Here is a 16,218-nt window from a genome sequence, read left to right as displayed (position 1 = left end):
TCACCCGCCGAGCCCCGCCCACCACCCCACCGGTGCCGCGTCACGTGGCGCCGCCGCCATCTTGAAGAGGGAACCGCGCCCCTCGCCGGTACGTCCGCCACGCTCCAAATGGCGGCGAGGCCGCGCCCCCCCCCTCCCCGCGCTTCCTACGGCGGCTGGGAGCCGCCGCGTTTCCTCTGCGCAGGCGCAATCTCGGCGTGACTAAGATGGAGGCCGGAGCGGCGGCGCCGCCGTTGTGGGCCGGGGGCCCGGCCCCGGGACAATTCTACATCCCGAGGGCTCCGGGACAAGGCGGCGTCTCCCCGGGCTGCGGCCCCGCCGCGGGAGCCGCCGGCCGCACCCTGTGAGGGCCGAGCGCGGGAGGGGCCGCGAGCGCTGAGGGCGCCGGGGGACGGGGCCGGGGGTCGGCGGGGAGCCGGGCGGGTTTGATGGCCGAGGGGAATGGGGAAAGCTGGAGCAGGGAAAATCGGGGATTCCGGGGAGAGTCCAGTGGTGAGACTGGGGAACAAACCGGGAGGAGCTGGGAAACAAACCGGGAGGAACTGGGAAACAAACCGGGAGGAACTGGGAAACAAACTGGTGAGACTGGGAAACTAACCGGGAGGAACTGGGAAACAAACTGGTGAGACTGGGGAACAAACCGGGAGGAGCTGGGAAACAAACTGGTGAGACTGGGGAACAAACCGGGAGGAACTGGGCAACAAACTGGTGAGACTGGGAAACAAACTGGTGAGACTGGGAAACAAACCGGGAGGAACTGGGAAACAAACTGGTGAGACTGGGAAACTAACCGGGAGGAACTGGGAAACAAACTGGTGAGACTGGGAAACAAACCGGGAGGAACTGGGAAACAAACTGGTGAAACTGGGAAACAAACCGGGAGGAACTGGGCAACAAACCGGGAGGAACTGGGCAACAAACTGGTGAGACTGGGAAACAAACCGGGAGGAACTGGGAAACAAACTGGTGAAACTGGGAAACAAACCGGGAGGAACTGGGAAACAAACTGGTGAGACTGGGAAACAAACCGGGAGGAACTGGGAAACAAACTGGTGAGACTGGGGAACAAACCGGGAGGAACTGGGAAACAAACTGGTGAGACTGGGGAACTAACCGGGAGGAACTGGGAAACAAACTGGTGAAACTGGGAAACAAACCGGGAGGAACTGGGAAACAAACTGGTGAAACTGGGAAACAAACCGGGAGGAACTGGGAAACAAACTGGTGAAACTGGGAAACAAACCGGGAGGAACTGGGCAACAAACCGGGAGGAACTGGGCAACAAACTGGTGAGACTGGGAAACTAACCGGGAGGAACTGGGAAACAAACTGGTGAAAGTGGGCAACAAACAGGGAGGAACTGGGAAACAAACTGGTGAAACTGGGAAACAAACCGGGAGGAACTGGGCAACAAACCGGGAGGAACTGGGAAACAAACTGGTGAGACTGGGAAACAAACCGGGAGGAACTGGGAAACAAACCGGGAGGAACTGGGAAACAAACTGGTGAAACTGGGCAACAAACCGGGAGGAACTGGGAAACAAACCGGGAGGAACTGGGAAACAAACTGGTGAAACTGGGCAACAAACCGGGAGGAACTGGGCAACAAACCGGGAGGAACTGGGAAACAAACCGGGAGGAACTGGGAAACAAACTGGTGAAACTGGGAAACAAACCGGGAGGAACTGGGAAACAAACCGGGAGGAACTGGGAAACAAACCGGGAGGAACTGGGCAACAAACCGGGAGGAACTGGGAAACAAACTGGTGAAACTGGGAAACAAACCGGGAGGAACTGGGAAACAAACCGGGAGGAACTGGGAAACAAACCGGGAGGAACTGGGCAACAAACCGGGAGGAACTGGGAAACAAACTGGTGAGACTGGGCAACAAACCGGGAGGAACTGGGCAACAAACTGGTGAGACTGGGAAACAAACCGGGAGGAACTGGGCAACAAACTGGTGAGACTGGGCAACAAACTGGTGAGACTGGGAAACTAACCGGGAGGAACTGGGAAACAAACTGGTGAAAGTGGGCAACAAACAGGGAGGAACTGGGAAACAAACTGGTGAAACTGGGAAACAAACCGGGAGGAACTGGGAAACAAACTGGTGAAAGTGGGCAACAAACCGGGAGGAACTGGGAAACAAACTGGTGAAACTGGGAAACAAACCGGGAGGAACTGGGCAACAAACCGGGAGGAACTGGGAAACAAACTGGTGAGACTGGGAAACAAACCGGGAGGAACTGGGAAACAAACCGGGAGGAACTGGGAAACAAACCGGGAGGAACTGGGCAACAAACCGGGAGGAACTGGGAAACAAACTGGTGAGACTGGGAAACAAACCGGGAGGAACTGGGAAACAAACCGGGAGGAACTGGGAAACAAACCGGGAGGAACTGGGCAACAAACCGGGAGGAACTGGGAAACAAACTGGTGAGACTGGGCAACAAACCGGGAGGAACTGGGAAACAAACCGGGAGGAACTGGGCAACAAACCGGGAGGAACTGGGAAACAAACTGGTGAAACTGGGAAACAAACCGGGAGGAACTGGGAAACAAACCGGGAGGAACTGGGAAACAAACTGGTGAAACTGGGAAACAAACCGGGAGGAACTGGGAAACAAACCGGGAGGAACTGGGCAACAAACCGGGAGGAACTGGGAAACAAACTGGTGAGACTGGGCAACAAACCGGGAGGAACTGGGAAACAAACCGGGAGGAACTGGGAAACAAACCGGGAGGAACTGGGCAACAAACCGGGAGGAACTGGGAAACAAACTGGTGAAACTGGGGAACAAACCGGGAGGAACTGGGAAACAAACTGGTGAAACTGGGCAACTAACCGGGAGGAACTGGGAAACAAACTGGTGAGACTGGGAAACAAACCGGGAGGAACTGGGAAACAAACTGGTGAAACTGGGAAACTAACCGGGAGGAACTGGGCAACAAACCGGGAGGAACTGGGAAACAAACTGGTGAAACTGGGAAACAGACCGGGAGGAACTGGGGAACAAACTGGTGAAACTGGGAAACAAACCGGGAGGAGCTGGGAAACAAACTGGTGAAACTGGGAAACAAACCGGGAGGAACTGGGCAACAAACCGGGAGGAACTGGGAAACAAACTGGTGAAACTGGGGAACAGACCGGGAGGAACTGGGAAACAAACTGGTGAGACTGGGAAACTAACCGGGAGGAACTGGGAAACAAACCGGGAGGAACTGGGAAACAAACCGGGAGGAACTGGGAAACAAACTGGTGAAACTGGGCAACAAACAGGGAGGAACTGGGAAACAAACTGGGAGGAACTGGGAAACAAACTGGTGAGACTGGGAAACAAACCGGGAGGAACTGGGAAACAAACCGGGAGGAACTGGGAAACAAACTGGTGAAACTGGGGAACAGACCGGGAGGAACTGGGAAACAAACTGGTGAGACTGGGAAACTAACCGGGAGGAACTGGGAAACAAACCGGGAGGAACTGGGAAACAAACCGGGAGGAACTGGGAAACAAACTGGTGAAACTGGGCAACAAACAGGGAGGAACTGGGAAACAAACTGGGAGGAACTGGGAAACAAACTGGTGAGACTGGGAAACAAACCGGGAGGAACTGGGAAACAAACCGGGAGGAACTGGGAAACAAACTGGTGAAACTGGGCAACAAACCGGGAGGAACTGGGCAACAAACCGGGAGGAACTGGGAAACAAACTGGTGAGACTGGGAAACAAACCGGGAGGAACTGGGAAACAAACCGGGAGGAACTGGGAAACAAACCGGGAGGAACTGGGAAACAAACTGGTGAAACTGGGCAACAAACCGGGAGGAACTGGGAAACAAACCGGGAGGAACTGGGAAACAAACTGGTGAAACTGGGAAACAAACCGGGAGGAACTGGGAAACAAACTGGTGAAAGTGGGCAACAAACCGGGAGGAACTGGGAAACAAACTGGTGAAACTGGGAAACAAACCGGGAGGAACTGGGCCCCAGACTGGTGAAACTGGGAGGCAAAGTGGGAGCCAGACTGGTGGAACTGGGAGAGGGGATTTGGGGTCTGAGGGGATTTGGGAAGGAAAAACTGGAAGAAGAGAAACTGGGAACGCCAGGGAGACCCCAGGGATGCGGGATGGGACCCAAACTGGGAGGAACTGGGCCCCAAACTGGTGTAACTGGGAGAGGGGATTTGGGGTCTGAGGGGGATTTGGGAAATGGGAGGAGAAGAAAAATCGGGAATTCCGGGGAGATTCCAATGGCCCGGAATGGGCAAACTGGTGAAACTGGGAAACAAACTGGGAGGAACTGGGAAACAAACTGGGAGGAACTGGGAAACAAACTGGGAGGAACTGGGCCCAAACTGGGAGGAACTGGGCCCCAGACTGGGAGGAACTGGGCCCCAGACTGGGAGGAACTGGGCCCTAAACTGGGAGGAACTGGGCCCCAGACTGGGAGGAACTGGGCCCAAACTGGGAGGAACTGGGCCCCAGACTGGGAGGAACTGGGCCCCAAACTGGGAGGAACTGGGATCCAAACTGGGAGGAACTGGGATCCAAACTGGGAGGAACTGGGCCCTAAACTGGGAGGAACTGGGCCCCAAACTGGGAGGAACTGGGCCCCAAACTGGGAGGAACTGGGCCCCAGACTGGGAGGAACTGGGATCCTAACTGGGAGGAACTGGGATCCAAACTGGGAGGAACTGGGCCCCAGACTGGGAGGAACTGGGATCCAAACTGGGAGGAACTGGGATCCAAACTGGGAGGAACTGGGCCCCAAACTGGGAGGAACTGGGATCCAAACTGGGAGGAACTGGGCCCCAGACTGGGAGGAACTGGGCCCCAAACTGGGAGGAACTGGGCCCCAAACTGGGAGGAACTGGGATCCAAACTGGGCGGAACTGGGATCCAAACTGGGCGGAACTGGGATCCAAACTGGGCGGAACTGGGATCCAAACTGGGCGGAACTGGGATCCAAACTGGGCGGAACTGGGATCCAAACTGGGAGGAACTGGGCCCCAGCCCGGGCGGAACTGGGCCCCAAACTGGGAGGAACTGGGCCCCAGCCCGGGCGGAACTGGGATCCAGACTGGGCGGAACTGGGCCAGCCCGGCGTTCCCGCTCCCGCAGCAGCCCGATGGTGACGGGCACGTCGGTGCTGGGGCTGCGGTTCCGCGGCGGCGCCATGCTGGCCGCCGACACCGGCGGCTCCTACGGCTCGCTGGCGCGCTTCCGCGGCGTCTCCCGGCTGCTCCGCGTCAACGGCTCCACCGTGCTGGGCGCCTCCGGGGACCTGGCCGACTTCCAGCACCTGCGGCAGCTGCTCCAGCAGATGGTGTAAGGCATTCCGGGATTCGGGAATTGCCCGTCCCAAAATCCCGGATGGATTCCCGGGATTTGGGAATTGTCTGTCCCAAAATCCCAGATGGATTCCCGGGGGTTTGGGAATTCCCCGTCCCAAAATCTCAAATCAGTTCCCAGGGATCTGAGATTTTTCCATCTCAAAATCCCAGATGGATTCCTGGGATTTGGGAATTTCCCGTCCCAAAATCCCCAATGGATTCACGGGGTTTTGGGAATTCCCCGTCCCAGAATCTCCAGTGGGTTCCCGGGGGTTTGGGAATTCCCCGTCCCAAAATGTCCAGATGGATTCCCGGGAGTTTGGGAATTCCCCGTCCCAAAATCTCCAATGGATTCCCGGGAGTTTGGGAATTCCCCGTCCCAAAATCCCCAATGGATTTGTGGGGATTTGGGAATTCCCCGTCCCAAAATCCCAGATGGATTCCCGGGATTTGGGAATTGTCCGTCCCAGAATCCCAGATGGATTTGTGGGGATTTGGGAATTGCCCGTCCCAAAATCCCCAATGGATTCCCGGGGGTTTGGGAATTCCCCGTCCCAAAATCTCAAATCAGTTCCCAGGGATCTGAGATTTTTCCATCTCAAAATCCCAGATGGATTCCCGAGAATTCCGTGATTTTGCGATCCCGAAATCCCCCAGGAATTCTGGGATTTCCCATCTCGAACTCTCGGCGTTCCATCCCCAAATTCCACCGTGGCTCGTTCTTGGGCTCCAATCCCGAAACTCCCTCACCACAAATCCTTGGAATCCCTTGAGCTCCAATCCCTGAAATCCTTGGAATTCCTTGAGCTCCAGTCCCTGAAATCCTTGGAATTCCTTGAGCTCCAATCCCTGAAATCCTTGGAATCCCTTGAGCTCCAATCCCTGAAATCCTTGGAATTCCTTGACCACAAATCCCGGAATTTCTTTGGAATCCCTTGAGCTCCAATCCCTGAAATCCTTGGAATTCCTTGAGCACAAATCCTGGAATTTCTTTGGAATCCCTTGAGCTCCAATCCCTGAATTTCCCGGCGTTCCATCCCCAAATTCTGCCGCGCTTTTGTTGGGCGCCAATCCCAAGAATTCCTTGGGAATTCCTTGACCACAAATCCCCGAATTTCCTTGGAATTCCTTGACCACAAATCCCAGAATTTCCTTGGAATTCCTTGACCACAAATCCCGGAATTCCTTTGGAATTCCTGGAGCTCCAATCCCAGAATTTCCTTGGAATTCCTTGACCACAAATCCCGGAATTCCTTTGGAATTCCTGGAGCTTCGATCCCTGCAATCCTTGGGATTCCTTGTCCCCAAATCCTTGGAATTCCTTGACCACAAATTCGGGAATTTCTTTGGAATTCCTTGAGCACAAATCCCTGAAATCCTTGGAATTCCTTAACTACAAATCCCGGAATTTCTTTGGAATTCCTTAACTACAAATCCCGTAATTTCTTTGGAATTCCTCGACCGCAAATCCCGGAATTCCTTTGCACTTCCTGGAGCTCCGATCCCTGCAATCCTCGGGATTCCTTGTCCCCAAACCCTCTGGCTCTTCCTGACCACCCAACTCCAGATTTTTACCGCGTTCCTCCCAAATCCCCGAATCCCGCCGCGCTTTCTTTGGCTCCTCCCCTCGAGAATTCCCGGCGAATTCCCGGCGAATTCCCGGCGAATTCCGGGTCCTGGCAGGATCGACGAGGAGCTGCTGGGGGACGGGCACAGCTACAGCCCGCGGGCGCTGCACTCGTGGCTGACGCGCGTTCTCTACACCCGCCGCTCCCGGATCAACCCGCTCTGGAGCACGGTGCTCATCGCCGGCGTCGACGGCGGCCGCGGGTCGGCGCCCCGGGGTTACGGGCGGGAGGGTTTCCTGGGAATTACGGGGGTTTCCTGGGAATTACGGGGGGGGTTTTCTGGGAATTACGGGGGGTTTCCTGGGAATTCTGGGGGTATCCTGGGAATTACGGGGGTTTCCTGGGAATTACGGGGGTTTTCCTGGGAATTACGGGGGGGTTTTCTGGGAATTCCGGGGGGTTTCTGGGAATTCTGGGGGGTTTCCTGGGAATTCTGGGGGGTTTTCTGGGAATTACGGGGGTTTTCCTGGGAATTACGGGGGTTTCCTGGGAATTACGGGGGTTTCCTGGGAATTACGGGGGGGTTTTCTGGGAATTACGGGGGGTTTCCTGGGAATTCTGGGGGTATCCTGGGAATTACGGGGGTTTCCTGGGAATTACGGGGGTTTTCCTGGGAATTACGGGGGGGTTTTCTGGGAATTCCGGGGGGTTTCTGGGAATTCTGGGGGGTTTCCTGGGAATTCTGGGGGTTTTCCTGGGAATTACGGGGGTTTCTGGGAATTACGGGGGTTTTCCTGGGAATTCTGGGGGTTTTCTGGGAATTACGGGGGTTTTCTGGGAATTACGGGGGGTTTTTTCTGGGAATTGCCGCTTTTTTTCCTGGGGAATTTCGGGGTTTTTCCAGGGAAATTCTGGGGTTTTTTTCCTGGGGAATTGATGGTTTTTTCTGGGGAATTGTTGGGGTTTTTTTCCTGGGGAATTACTGGGTTTTTCCGCAGAAACTCCTGGTATTTTCCAGGGAAATTCCAGATTATTTTCCAGGAAATTCCTGTTTTTTTTCCCAGGAAAATTCCAGATTATTTTCCAGGAAATTCCTGTTTTTTCCCCAGGAAAATTCCGGCTTTTTTTTTTTCCCTGGAGAATTCCCCTTTTTTTCTATTTTATTTTATTATTATTTTCCGGAAAAATTCCGTTGTTTTTTTTTTTTTTTTTTTTTTGCTCCCGAGGAAATCCCCCTTCATTTCCCGGGCTGCTTCCTGCTCCTTCCAGGCGAATTCCACCTTCCCACGGCGGTTGCTGCTCTCCCCCGGGTTCGTTAATTCGCTGATTACCAATTAACGCTCGCCCCCGCAGGTTCCTGGGCTACGTGGACATGCTGGGCGTGGCCTACGAGGCGCCGTCCTTGGCCACCGGCTTCGGGGCTTACCTGGCCCAGGTGCGTCCCGGCCCCTTTTCCCCTGCAGCTAATTAATCTCGGAGCTCGGCGGTAACGAGCTAATTAATTCCCGTTGATTGTTCCCGCCTGACGGCGTTGCCCGACTCGATGGGTTTCGGCGTTCCAGCCGTTGCTGCGGGCGGCGCTGGAGCGCGACCGGCTCCCGACGCGGGAGGAGGCGCGGGAGCTGCTGGAGCGCTGCCTCAGGGTGCTCTACTACAGGGACGCGCGCTCCTTTAACAGGGTCGGTGCCCCAAATCCCGGGAATTCACCCCAAAATCCGTCCCCGATCCGTCCCCAAAATCCCGGGAATTCACCCCGAATCCCTGGGATCCCATGGATCCATCCCGGTGCCGGGAGCTGCCTCAGGGTGCTCTACTACAGGGACGCGCGCTCCTTTAACAGGGTCGGTGCCCCCAAATCCCGGGAATTCACCCCGAAATCCCGGGAATTCACCCCAAAATCCGTCCCCGATCCGTCCCCGAAATCCCGGGAATTCATCCCAAAAATCCTGGGAATTCTCCCCAAAATCCCGGGAATTCTCCCCAAAATCCATCCCAAAGCCATCCCCATTCCTGGGGTTTTTCCTGTGGAATTCCAGGGCTGGGATTGAGGAATTCCTGTTGTTTTTTCCTGGAGAATTCCTGGGTTTTTTCCCATGGAATTCTGGGGTTTTTCCCATGGAATCCCTGGGCTTTTTCCTGTGGAATTTTGGGCTTTTTCCTCTGAAATTCCTGGAGTTTTTCCCCGGGGATTTGGGGCTTTTTCCCGTGACATTCCCGGTTTTTTTTCCCCTGGAATTCCCGGGTTTTCCCCCCGCGATTCCCATTTTTCCCCCCCGCAGTACGAGCTGGCCGTGGTGACGGATCAGGGCGTGGAGCTCGAGGGGCCGCTCACCCTGGAGGCCAACTGGGACATCGCCCACAGCGTCAGGTACAACCAATCAAATTCAAATTCGAATTCGAATTCAAATTAAAATTGAAATGAAAATTGAAATTAAAATTGAAATTAGAATTAAAATAATTAAAATATTCCCACCTGGGAAATTCCGGGATTTTTGGGAATTCTGGGGGTTTTGGGGGGTCCTGGGGCAGACATCGCCCACAGCGTCAGGTACAACCAATCAAATTCAAATTCGAATTCAAATTAAAATTAAAATTAAAATTAAAATTGAAATTAGAATTAGAATAATTAAAATATTCCCACCTGGGAAATTCCGGGATTTGGGGAATTCCGGGGGTTTTGGGGGTCCTGGGACGTCCCCCCCGGCGTCAGGTGAAATGAAATTCATTAACAATTCCCACCTGGAAAATCGGGATTTTTGGGGGAATTCTGGGACAGCCGGGTAGAATTCCCACCTGGGAAATTCCGGGATTTGGGGAATTCCGGGAGTTCTCAGGGGTCCTGGGGCGTCGCCCACGGCGTTCCAAGGGCACATCCCGGTGTCCCGGGGGGAAACCAGGTGACATCCCGGGGGACATCCAGGTGACATCCAGATGTTCCCGGGCACATCCAGGTGTTCCCGGGAACATCCAGGTGACATCCAGGTGTCCCTGGGCACATCCAGATGTTCCTGGGCACATCCAGGTGTCCCAGGAGGGATCCAGGTGTTCCTGGGTGACATCCAGGTGTCCCAGGGAACATCCAGGTGTTTCAGAGGGACATCCAGCTGTTCCAGGTGACATCCAGGTGTCCCTGGGCACATCCAGGTGTTCTGGGCACATCCAGCTGTTCCAGGGGGGATCCAGGTGTTCCTGGGCACATCCAGGTGACATCCAGGTGTCCCAGGGGGGATCCAGATGTTCCTGGGCACATCCAGGTGTTCCAGGGGGGATCCAGATGTTCCTGGGGACATCCAGGTGTTCCAGGGGGGATCCAGGTGTTCCTGGGCACATCCAGATGTTCCTGGGCACATCCAGGTGTCCCCTGGGTGACATCCTGGGGCACATCCAGCTGTTCCCGGAGCACACCCAGGTGTTTTGGGGACACCCGGGGGTGACGCCCAGCTGTTCCCGGGGCACGTCCAGCTGTTCCTGGGGGTCTCCAGCTGTTCCTGGCGACCCCCCAGGTGTTCCCCCAGCTGTTTCCCCCCCCCCCAACCCAAACTTTCTCCTTTTTTTCCCCTTTTTTTCCCGTTTTTTCCCGTTTTTCCCGTTTTTTTTTTTGTTTTTCCAGCGGTTTCGAGTGACCTCTGGGAGCTGCTCCGACCTGGCACCGTCCCCGTGGAATTCCCCCTTCGATCCCTCCCTCTGGAACGACGGAATCCTGAGGTTTTCGGGAATAAAATCCATGGTTTCTGCCCGAGAATCCGTGTGGTTTGTTCTTTGGGGATCCTCCAAAAAAAAAAAATCTGGGAATTTTCCTCCGAGAATCAAATTTTTCGGGGAATTCCGGCTCCAAATCCCGTTTTTTTACCAAAATCGTGGAATTTTTGGGGTGGGAAAAGCCCTTTTGGGATGGAACTCGGGAATTCCAAGGGTTCTGCTTTGGGAATTCTCAAAAAGGGTCTGGGAATTCTCCCCCCAAAATTGGAGATTTTAGAGAATTCTGGGAATTCTGGGATGGTCCCAATCCTCCTTTGGGAACAGAGGAAAAAAAACCCAAAAAACTGGGAAGAAATCGGGTTAAAATCCCGGTTTTTGGGGAATTTTTGCTGCTCCAAATGGATCCCAGCGGGGAGTTTTCCTGGGAATTTTGGGGTCATGGAATATTTCAGTAAAACACGGAAAATTTTCCATAAAATTCTAAAAAAATTTGCATAAAATATTGAAAAGATTTTCTGTCAAATCATCGAAATATTTCCGTGAAGAAAAATTCCCATGAAACAGTTGGGACGCTTCCAATAAAATCCTGGAATATTTCAATAAAAACCGGGAAATTTCCGGAAAATCCTGGAATATTTCAATGAAAATAAGGGAATTTCACCAAAATTTCGGGAATATTTCAAGAAAACGAGGGAATTTCACTAAATCCCGGAATATTTCCATAAAAACGAGGGAATTTCACTAAAATCCCGGAATATTTCAATAAAACGAGGGAATCTCACCAAAATCCCGGAATATTTCCATAAAAACGAGGGAATTTCACCAAAATCCCGGAATATTTCAATAAAACGAGGGAATTTCACCAAAATTTCGGGAATATTTCCATAAAAACGAGGGAATTTCACTAAATCCCGGAATATTTCCATAAAAACGAGGGAATTTCACTAAAATCCCGGAATATTTCAATAAAAACGAGGGAATTTCACTAAAATCCTGGAATATTTCAATAAAAACGAGGGAATTTCACCAAAATTTCGGGAATATTTCAATAAAAACGAGGGAATTTCACTAAAATCCCGGAATATTTCCATAAAAATGAGGGAATTTCACCAAAATTTCGGGAATATTTCAATAAAAACGAGGGAATTTCACCAAAATTTCGGGAATATTTCAATAAAATGAGGGAATTTCACTAAAATCCCGGAATATTTCCATAAAAACGAGGGAATTTCACTAAATCCCGGAATATTTCAATAAAACGAGGGAATTTCACCAAAATCCCGGAATATTTCCATAAAAACGAGGGAATTTCACCAAAATCCCGGAATATTTCACTAAAATCCCGGATTATTTCAGTATCCAAAGCCACCCAAATCCAATTTAAATGGAATTTTTTCCCCTCCCCACTCCCGCCATTCCCCCAGCAGCGTTTTCCCGACTTTCCCATTAATAAAAACCAACCCCCCAATTCCGCCCCCGAGGAATTCATTAAATGCGTTCATTAAAATTCCGTTTTTTCCACCCAAATCCCGCGGGAATGAAGGAAAAGTTTTGCTTTTTCTCCACAATAAAAACACGGTTTTTATTTATAAATCCATTTCCCTGCTTTTTTTTTTTTTTTTATTCCACTTTTTTTTTTTTTTTCACTCCTGTACAATTCCAAGATGATCCGTAAATTTTTTTTAATTTTTTTAAAATTTATTTTGAAATTTTTTTTTTTAAAATTTTTTGAATTTTTTTTTTTCCTGTTTTCCTTCTGGAAAAACAACGACGACGAAAAAAAAACCCCGAGAAAAAACCAAAAAAAAAAAAAACCCCGAAAAAAACTCCACAAATCCTATGGAAAAACAGGTGCCAGGTGCCTCTGGAATTTGGGAATTCCAAGGAATTTTTGGAAAATTAAAAAAAACCCTATTTTTCCCCAAAAAACATGCAAATTCCGGTAAAAAACTCCAAGCTGGCAGTGAAAAATCCAAAATTCTCCTTTTTTTTTTGACGGATTGTTCCGGGTTTTTCGTCACAGTTTTATTCCCAAATCCCGGATTTTTTCCAGGATTTTATTTTTTTAAAATTTAAATAAAATTAATAATTAATGACTCAAAAAAGGTGAAATCCAAGGAAAATTTGGGGTTTTATTTTCTGTCCAAATTTTATTTTTGGGGGTGAAAAATGGGGAAAATCGAGGTCCCAAAACTCGGACGGCGACTTCACAACTCCCAACCCAAATCCCTTCAAGATCCCACCAAAATTTCATCCAAATTCCCATTTTTTAAATTAAAAAACAAACCCAAAAATCACCAAATCTTCGCGGCCGAGTCGAAGGAATTTTTTCCGTTGAAAAAACACGGATTTTTGGGGGGTTAAATTCCAAAAAAAAAAAGAGAGAGAGAAAAATTCCCCCAAAATTAAATTTTTTCGGGAGTTAAATCCGGGGATTTTTATTTTTTTTTTTTAAATTTTTTTTTCGTCTTTTTTGGGAAAAAAAAATCAAAGAAAAATAAAATGAAACTTGGGGCACGAACGACGTCAAATTCCCACCGTTAAAAATCAGGAATTTATTGTACAAGCGCGGTCAAAAAAATTCCCCCCAAAACCCCAAAATTTATCCACCCACGAGAATTCCAAGGAAATACCAAACACAGTTTTGAATCCGAGTTTTTTCGTCTTTTTTTTTTTTGCAGTTTTTTTTTTTTTGCCGTTTTTGTTAAATTTCCAAAAAAAAAAAAAAGAAAAAGCCACGAAAAATTCCTCCCAAAAAATCGGCAGAAACGGCGAATCCGGAATTCCGAATCCCAAAAAAATCGGGGGAAAAAAAAAAAAAATCCGCTGGGAATTGCGATCTCCTCGGTCTGTTCCGAAAAACTGGGAATGTCCTTGGGTTTGGGGCCAAGAAATCGGGAATATCCTGGAATTTTGGGGGCCAAAAATCGGGAATTTTCTTCAGTTTTAGGGGCCAAAAATCGGGAATATCCTTCAATTTTGGGGGTGAGTTTGGATTTCTGAAAACAGGGAATATCCTTGAATTTTTGGGCCAAAAATTGGGAATTTCTTGGGTTTTGGGGCCCAAAATTGGGAATATTCTTTAATTTTGGGGCAAAAAAAAGGGGAATACCCTTGAATTTTTGGGGCCAAAAACTGGGAATTTCTTTGAATTTCCAGGGCCAAAAATTGGGAATATCCTTGAATTTCTGGGCCTAAAAATTTGGAATATCCTTGAATTTCTGGGGCCAAAAATTGGGAATATCCTTTAATTCCTGGGGCCAAAAATTGGGAATTTCTTTGAACTTCTGGGGCCAAAACCAGGGAATATCCTCGAATTTCTGGGGCCAAAAACTGGGAATTTCCTTGAATTTCTGGGCCCAAAAACTGGGAATTTCTTCGAATGTTGGGGGCCAAAACCGGGGACCATCCTTGAATTTTTGGGGGGGGCACGTTTGGACATCCAAACCGATGGAAAACCCTTGAATTTCTGGGCTCAAAATCGGGAATTTCTTCGAATTTTTTTTTTTTGGGGGGGAAGCCAAAAGCTGGGAAAATCCTTCTATTCCCGACCTCCCCCAAAACCGGGGAACATCATCCCGTCCATTCCCGGCGTTCCTCTCCGAGTCCCCGGCCCCGATCCCGGGGATGAATCCGTCCAGAATTCGGCGATCGGAGTGGTTTCCGTTTGTTATTCCGGGAATTCTCAGATCTCCATCAGCTCCAGGTCGGCCTCCTCGAAGCCGTAGAAGGACTCGGCCTCGCTCTCGCCCTCGAAGAGCCGGTGCAGCGCCTCGGGGTCGGCCTCGGCCTCGTCGTCGTCGTTCTCGGGGAACTCCGGGGAGGATCCGGGGCTCTTGGCGATCTTCAGCCTCTCCTCCAGGGCGGAGATCAGCTCCTCCTGCTCGTCTCCGTTTCTCCTCGGCGACGCCGAATCTCCGCCGGGATCGGGCAAGACGCTGGCGACCAGGAAAGATTTCCTGATCAGTTCCGGGCAATCCCCGAGGATCTCCAGAGCTTCTCCCAACCACCCCAGCAGCAGCTGGAGCAGCGAGGAGGAGTCGGGATCCTTCAGGTCTTTGGCCCTTTCCCTCCATTTCTTGTGGAGGAAGTTTTTGAGGGATCTCTTGACGCACACGTCCAGGGGTTGGGTTTTGGAGCTGCAGCCGGCCGGGATGACGGCGGGGAGGGTGCCGGCCGAGCTGAGCACGGTCAGCACCTCCTCGGACAGGTGGGTGCGGTGACAATCCAGCACCAGCATGCCTTTGGAAGAAGCTCCTCCTCCTCCTCCTCCTCCTCCTCCTGCTCCTCCTCCTCGGCATTCCGCGTGTTTCCTCCAAACCCTAGCCGCCCACAACTCCATGATCTCGTCGTCGTCGCAGCCGTTCTCCTTGGATTCCAGCAGGATGGAGTCGGGCACGGTGGCCGGCGGTTGGAGGTGACCCCTGCAGATGACCAGAGCCGGGAGGACGTTTCCATCGGCCAGCACGGTGAGCACCAGCTCGCACCAGGGCTCTCCGTTGCCCACGGTCTGCAAGGCGTTCTCCTTGCGCTGGTCGTCGCTGCCTAAGATCTCCACGTCTAAAAAGAGGGAGATCTCGTCCACGGCGGCGATCATGGAGCGCGGCAAGGCCTGCGCGTGGATCTGCCGCTGCACGAACTCGATGAAGGCGCCGGCGTTGCCTTGGATCTCCTTGGGGAGGGGGTGAGCCACCCCGCGGCGGGTGTGGGTGCTCAGGTGGTGCCTCAGCATGAACCTCACGGCCCACTCGTAGGAGATCTTGAAGCCGCCCTCCAGCGACCGGCCGATCTTGGTGGCCTTTTGGAAGAGCGTCTCCTCGTTGACGGGCAGCTGCTGCTCGCGCTGCGTGAGCACCCACTCGGCCAGCTTCTCCTCGGCCTCCAGGCTGAGGTATTTGCCCTCGGAGGAGAGCTCGGGGTGGTCGTCGTGGAAGGCCTGGAAGCGGCGCAGCCAGCGGCGGATGCGGCGCGGCGGGTTGCGGAAGTGCCGGGCGGCCTGCTCCGTGCTGGAGCACAGCGCGAAGAGCACCACGCGGAGTTTCTTCACCGACAGCTGCGGCGGCGCCGGCGGCGCCGGCGGTTGCGGTTGGGGAGGCGGGAGGGGTTGGGGGTCTTTTTTGCCCGTTTCCGGAGGGGTTTGGGAGGTTTGGGGAGGGGTTGGGGCTGCGGGGAGGGAGGGAGGGGTGGGGGGGGGGTGGGGAAGGGGGGGAGGGGATGGGGAGGGGGGGGAGGGGGGCTGGGGGTCCTGGGTGTGCCTGGAAGGGAACGGGGGGAATGTTAGAAGTGGTTTGGGGGGGAGGGAGGGAAAAGGGGGAAAAGGGGGAAAAAAGGGGGAAAAGGGGGAAAAAAGGGGGAAAAAGGGGAAAAAGGGGGAGGAAAAAGGGGGAGGAAAAGGGGAAAGAAAGAAAAAGGGAGGGAAAAGGGGAAAAAGGGGAAAGAAGGGAGAGAAAAGAGGGAAGAAGGGGAAAAAAGGAGGAAAAGGGGGGAGAAAGGGAGGGAAAAGAGGGAGGAAAAGGGAAAAGGAAGGAAAAAGGGGGAAAAAGGGGAGGAAAAGGGGAAAAACAAAGGAAAAAAGTGAAAAGGGGGAAAGGGGGAAAGAAGGGGAAAAAAGAGGGAG

At 52.1% G+C, this 16,218-nt stretch overlaps 2 protein-coding genes across 3 annotated transcripts; one reads left to right on the top strand and one right to left on the bottom strand.

The window, feature by feature from the left end:
* The first annotated feature begins 187 nt into the window (after positions 1-187).
* Positions 188-10,644, top strand: PSMB4 (proteasome 20S subunit beta 4). Of its 2 annotated transcripts, none has more exons than XM_066206543.1 (7): positions 188-343; positions 5,126-5,329; positions 7,018-7,164; positions 8,256-8,337; positions 8,465-8,581; positions 9,182-9,270; positions 10,513-10,644. In XM_066206543.1, exons 1-7 carry the CDS (start codon positions 207-209, stop codon positions 10,523-10,525), a joined length of 789 nt encoding a protein of 262 aa, XP_066062640.1. In that variant the 5' UTR covers positions 188-206; the 3' UTR covers positions 10,526-10,644. The 2 variants fall into 2 exon arrangements, with proteins under 2 accessions (XP_066062640.1, XP_066062639.1); XM_066206542.1 differs by having other exon boundaries at positions 5,123-5,329.
* Positions 10,645-14,166: 3,522 nt separating this feature from the next.
* Positions 14,167-15,855, bottom strand: POGZ (pogo transposable element derived with ZNF domain; the record flags this gene model as incomplete). Its single annotated transcript, XM_066206524.1, has 1 exon — positions 14,167-15,855. A coding segment is annotated over one exon (1,569 nt), but the record flags the coding sequence as incomplete, so codon positions are not given.
* Positions 15,856-16,218: the final 363 nt, after the last annotated feature.

This window comes from Chamaea fasciata, unplaced genomic scaffold (genome assembly GCF_029207755.1).
Source record: "Chamaea fasciata isolate MVZ Bird 193981 ecotype frontalis unplaced genomic scaffold, bChaFas1.0.hap1 SCAF_31, whole genome shotgun sequence".
NCBI lineage: Eukaryota > Metazoa > Chordata > Aves > Passeriformes > Sylviidae > Chamaea > Chamaea fasciata.
The sequence above is the reverse complement of the archived record's forward strand: the minus strand, read 5'-3'. Positions and strand labels throughout refer to the sequence as shown.

Bases quoted from the DNA above. Each gene is read 5' to 3' on its own strand.
- PSMB4 (XM_066206542.1), top strand. From the start codon at position 207: ATGGAGGCCGGAGCGGCGGCGCCGCCGTTGTGGGCCGGGGGCCCGGCC. The intron at 344-5,122 runs GTGAGGGCCGAG...CCGCTCCCGCAG, and splicing joins GGAGCCGCCGGCCGCACCCT to CAGCCCGATGGTGACGGGCA. The intron at 8,582-9,181 runs GTCGGTGCCCCA...TCCCCCCCGCAG, and splicing joins ACGCGCGCTCCTTTAACAGG to TACGAGCTGGCCGTGGTGAC.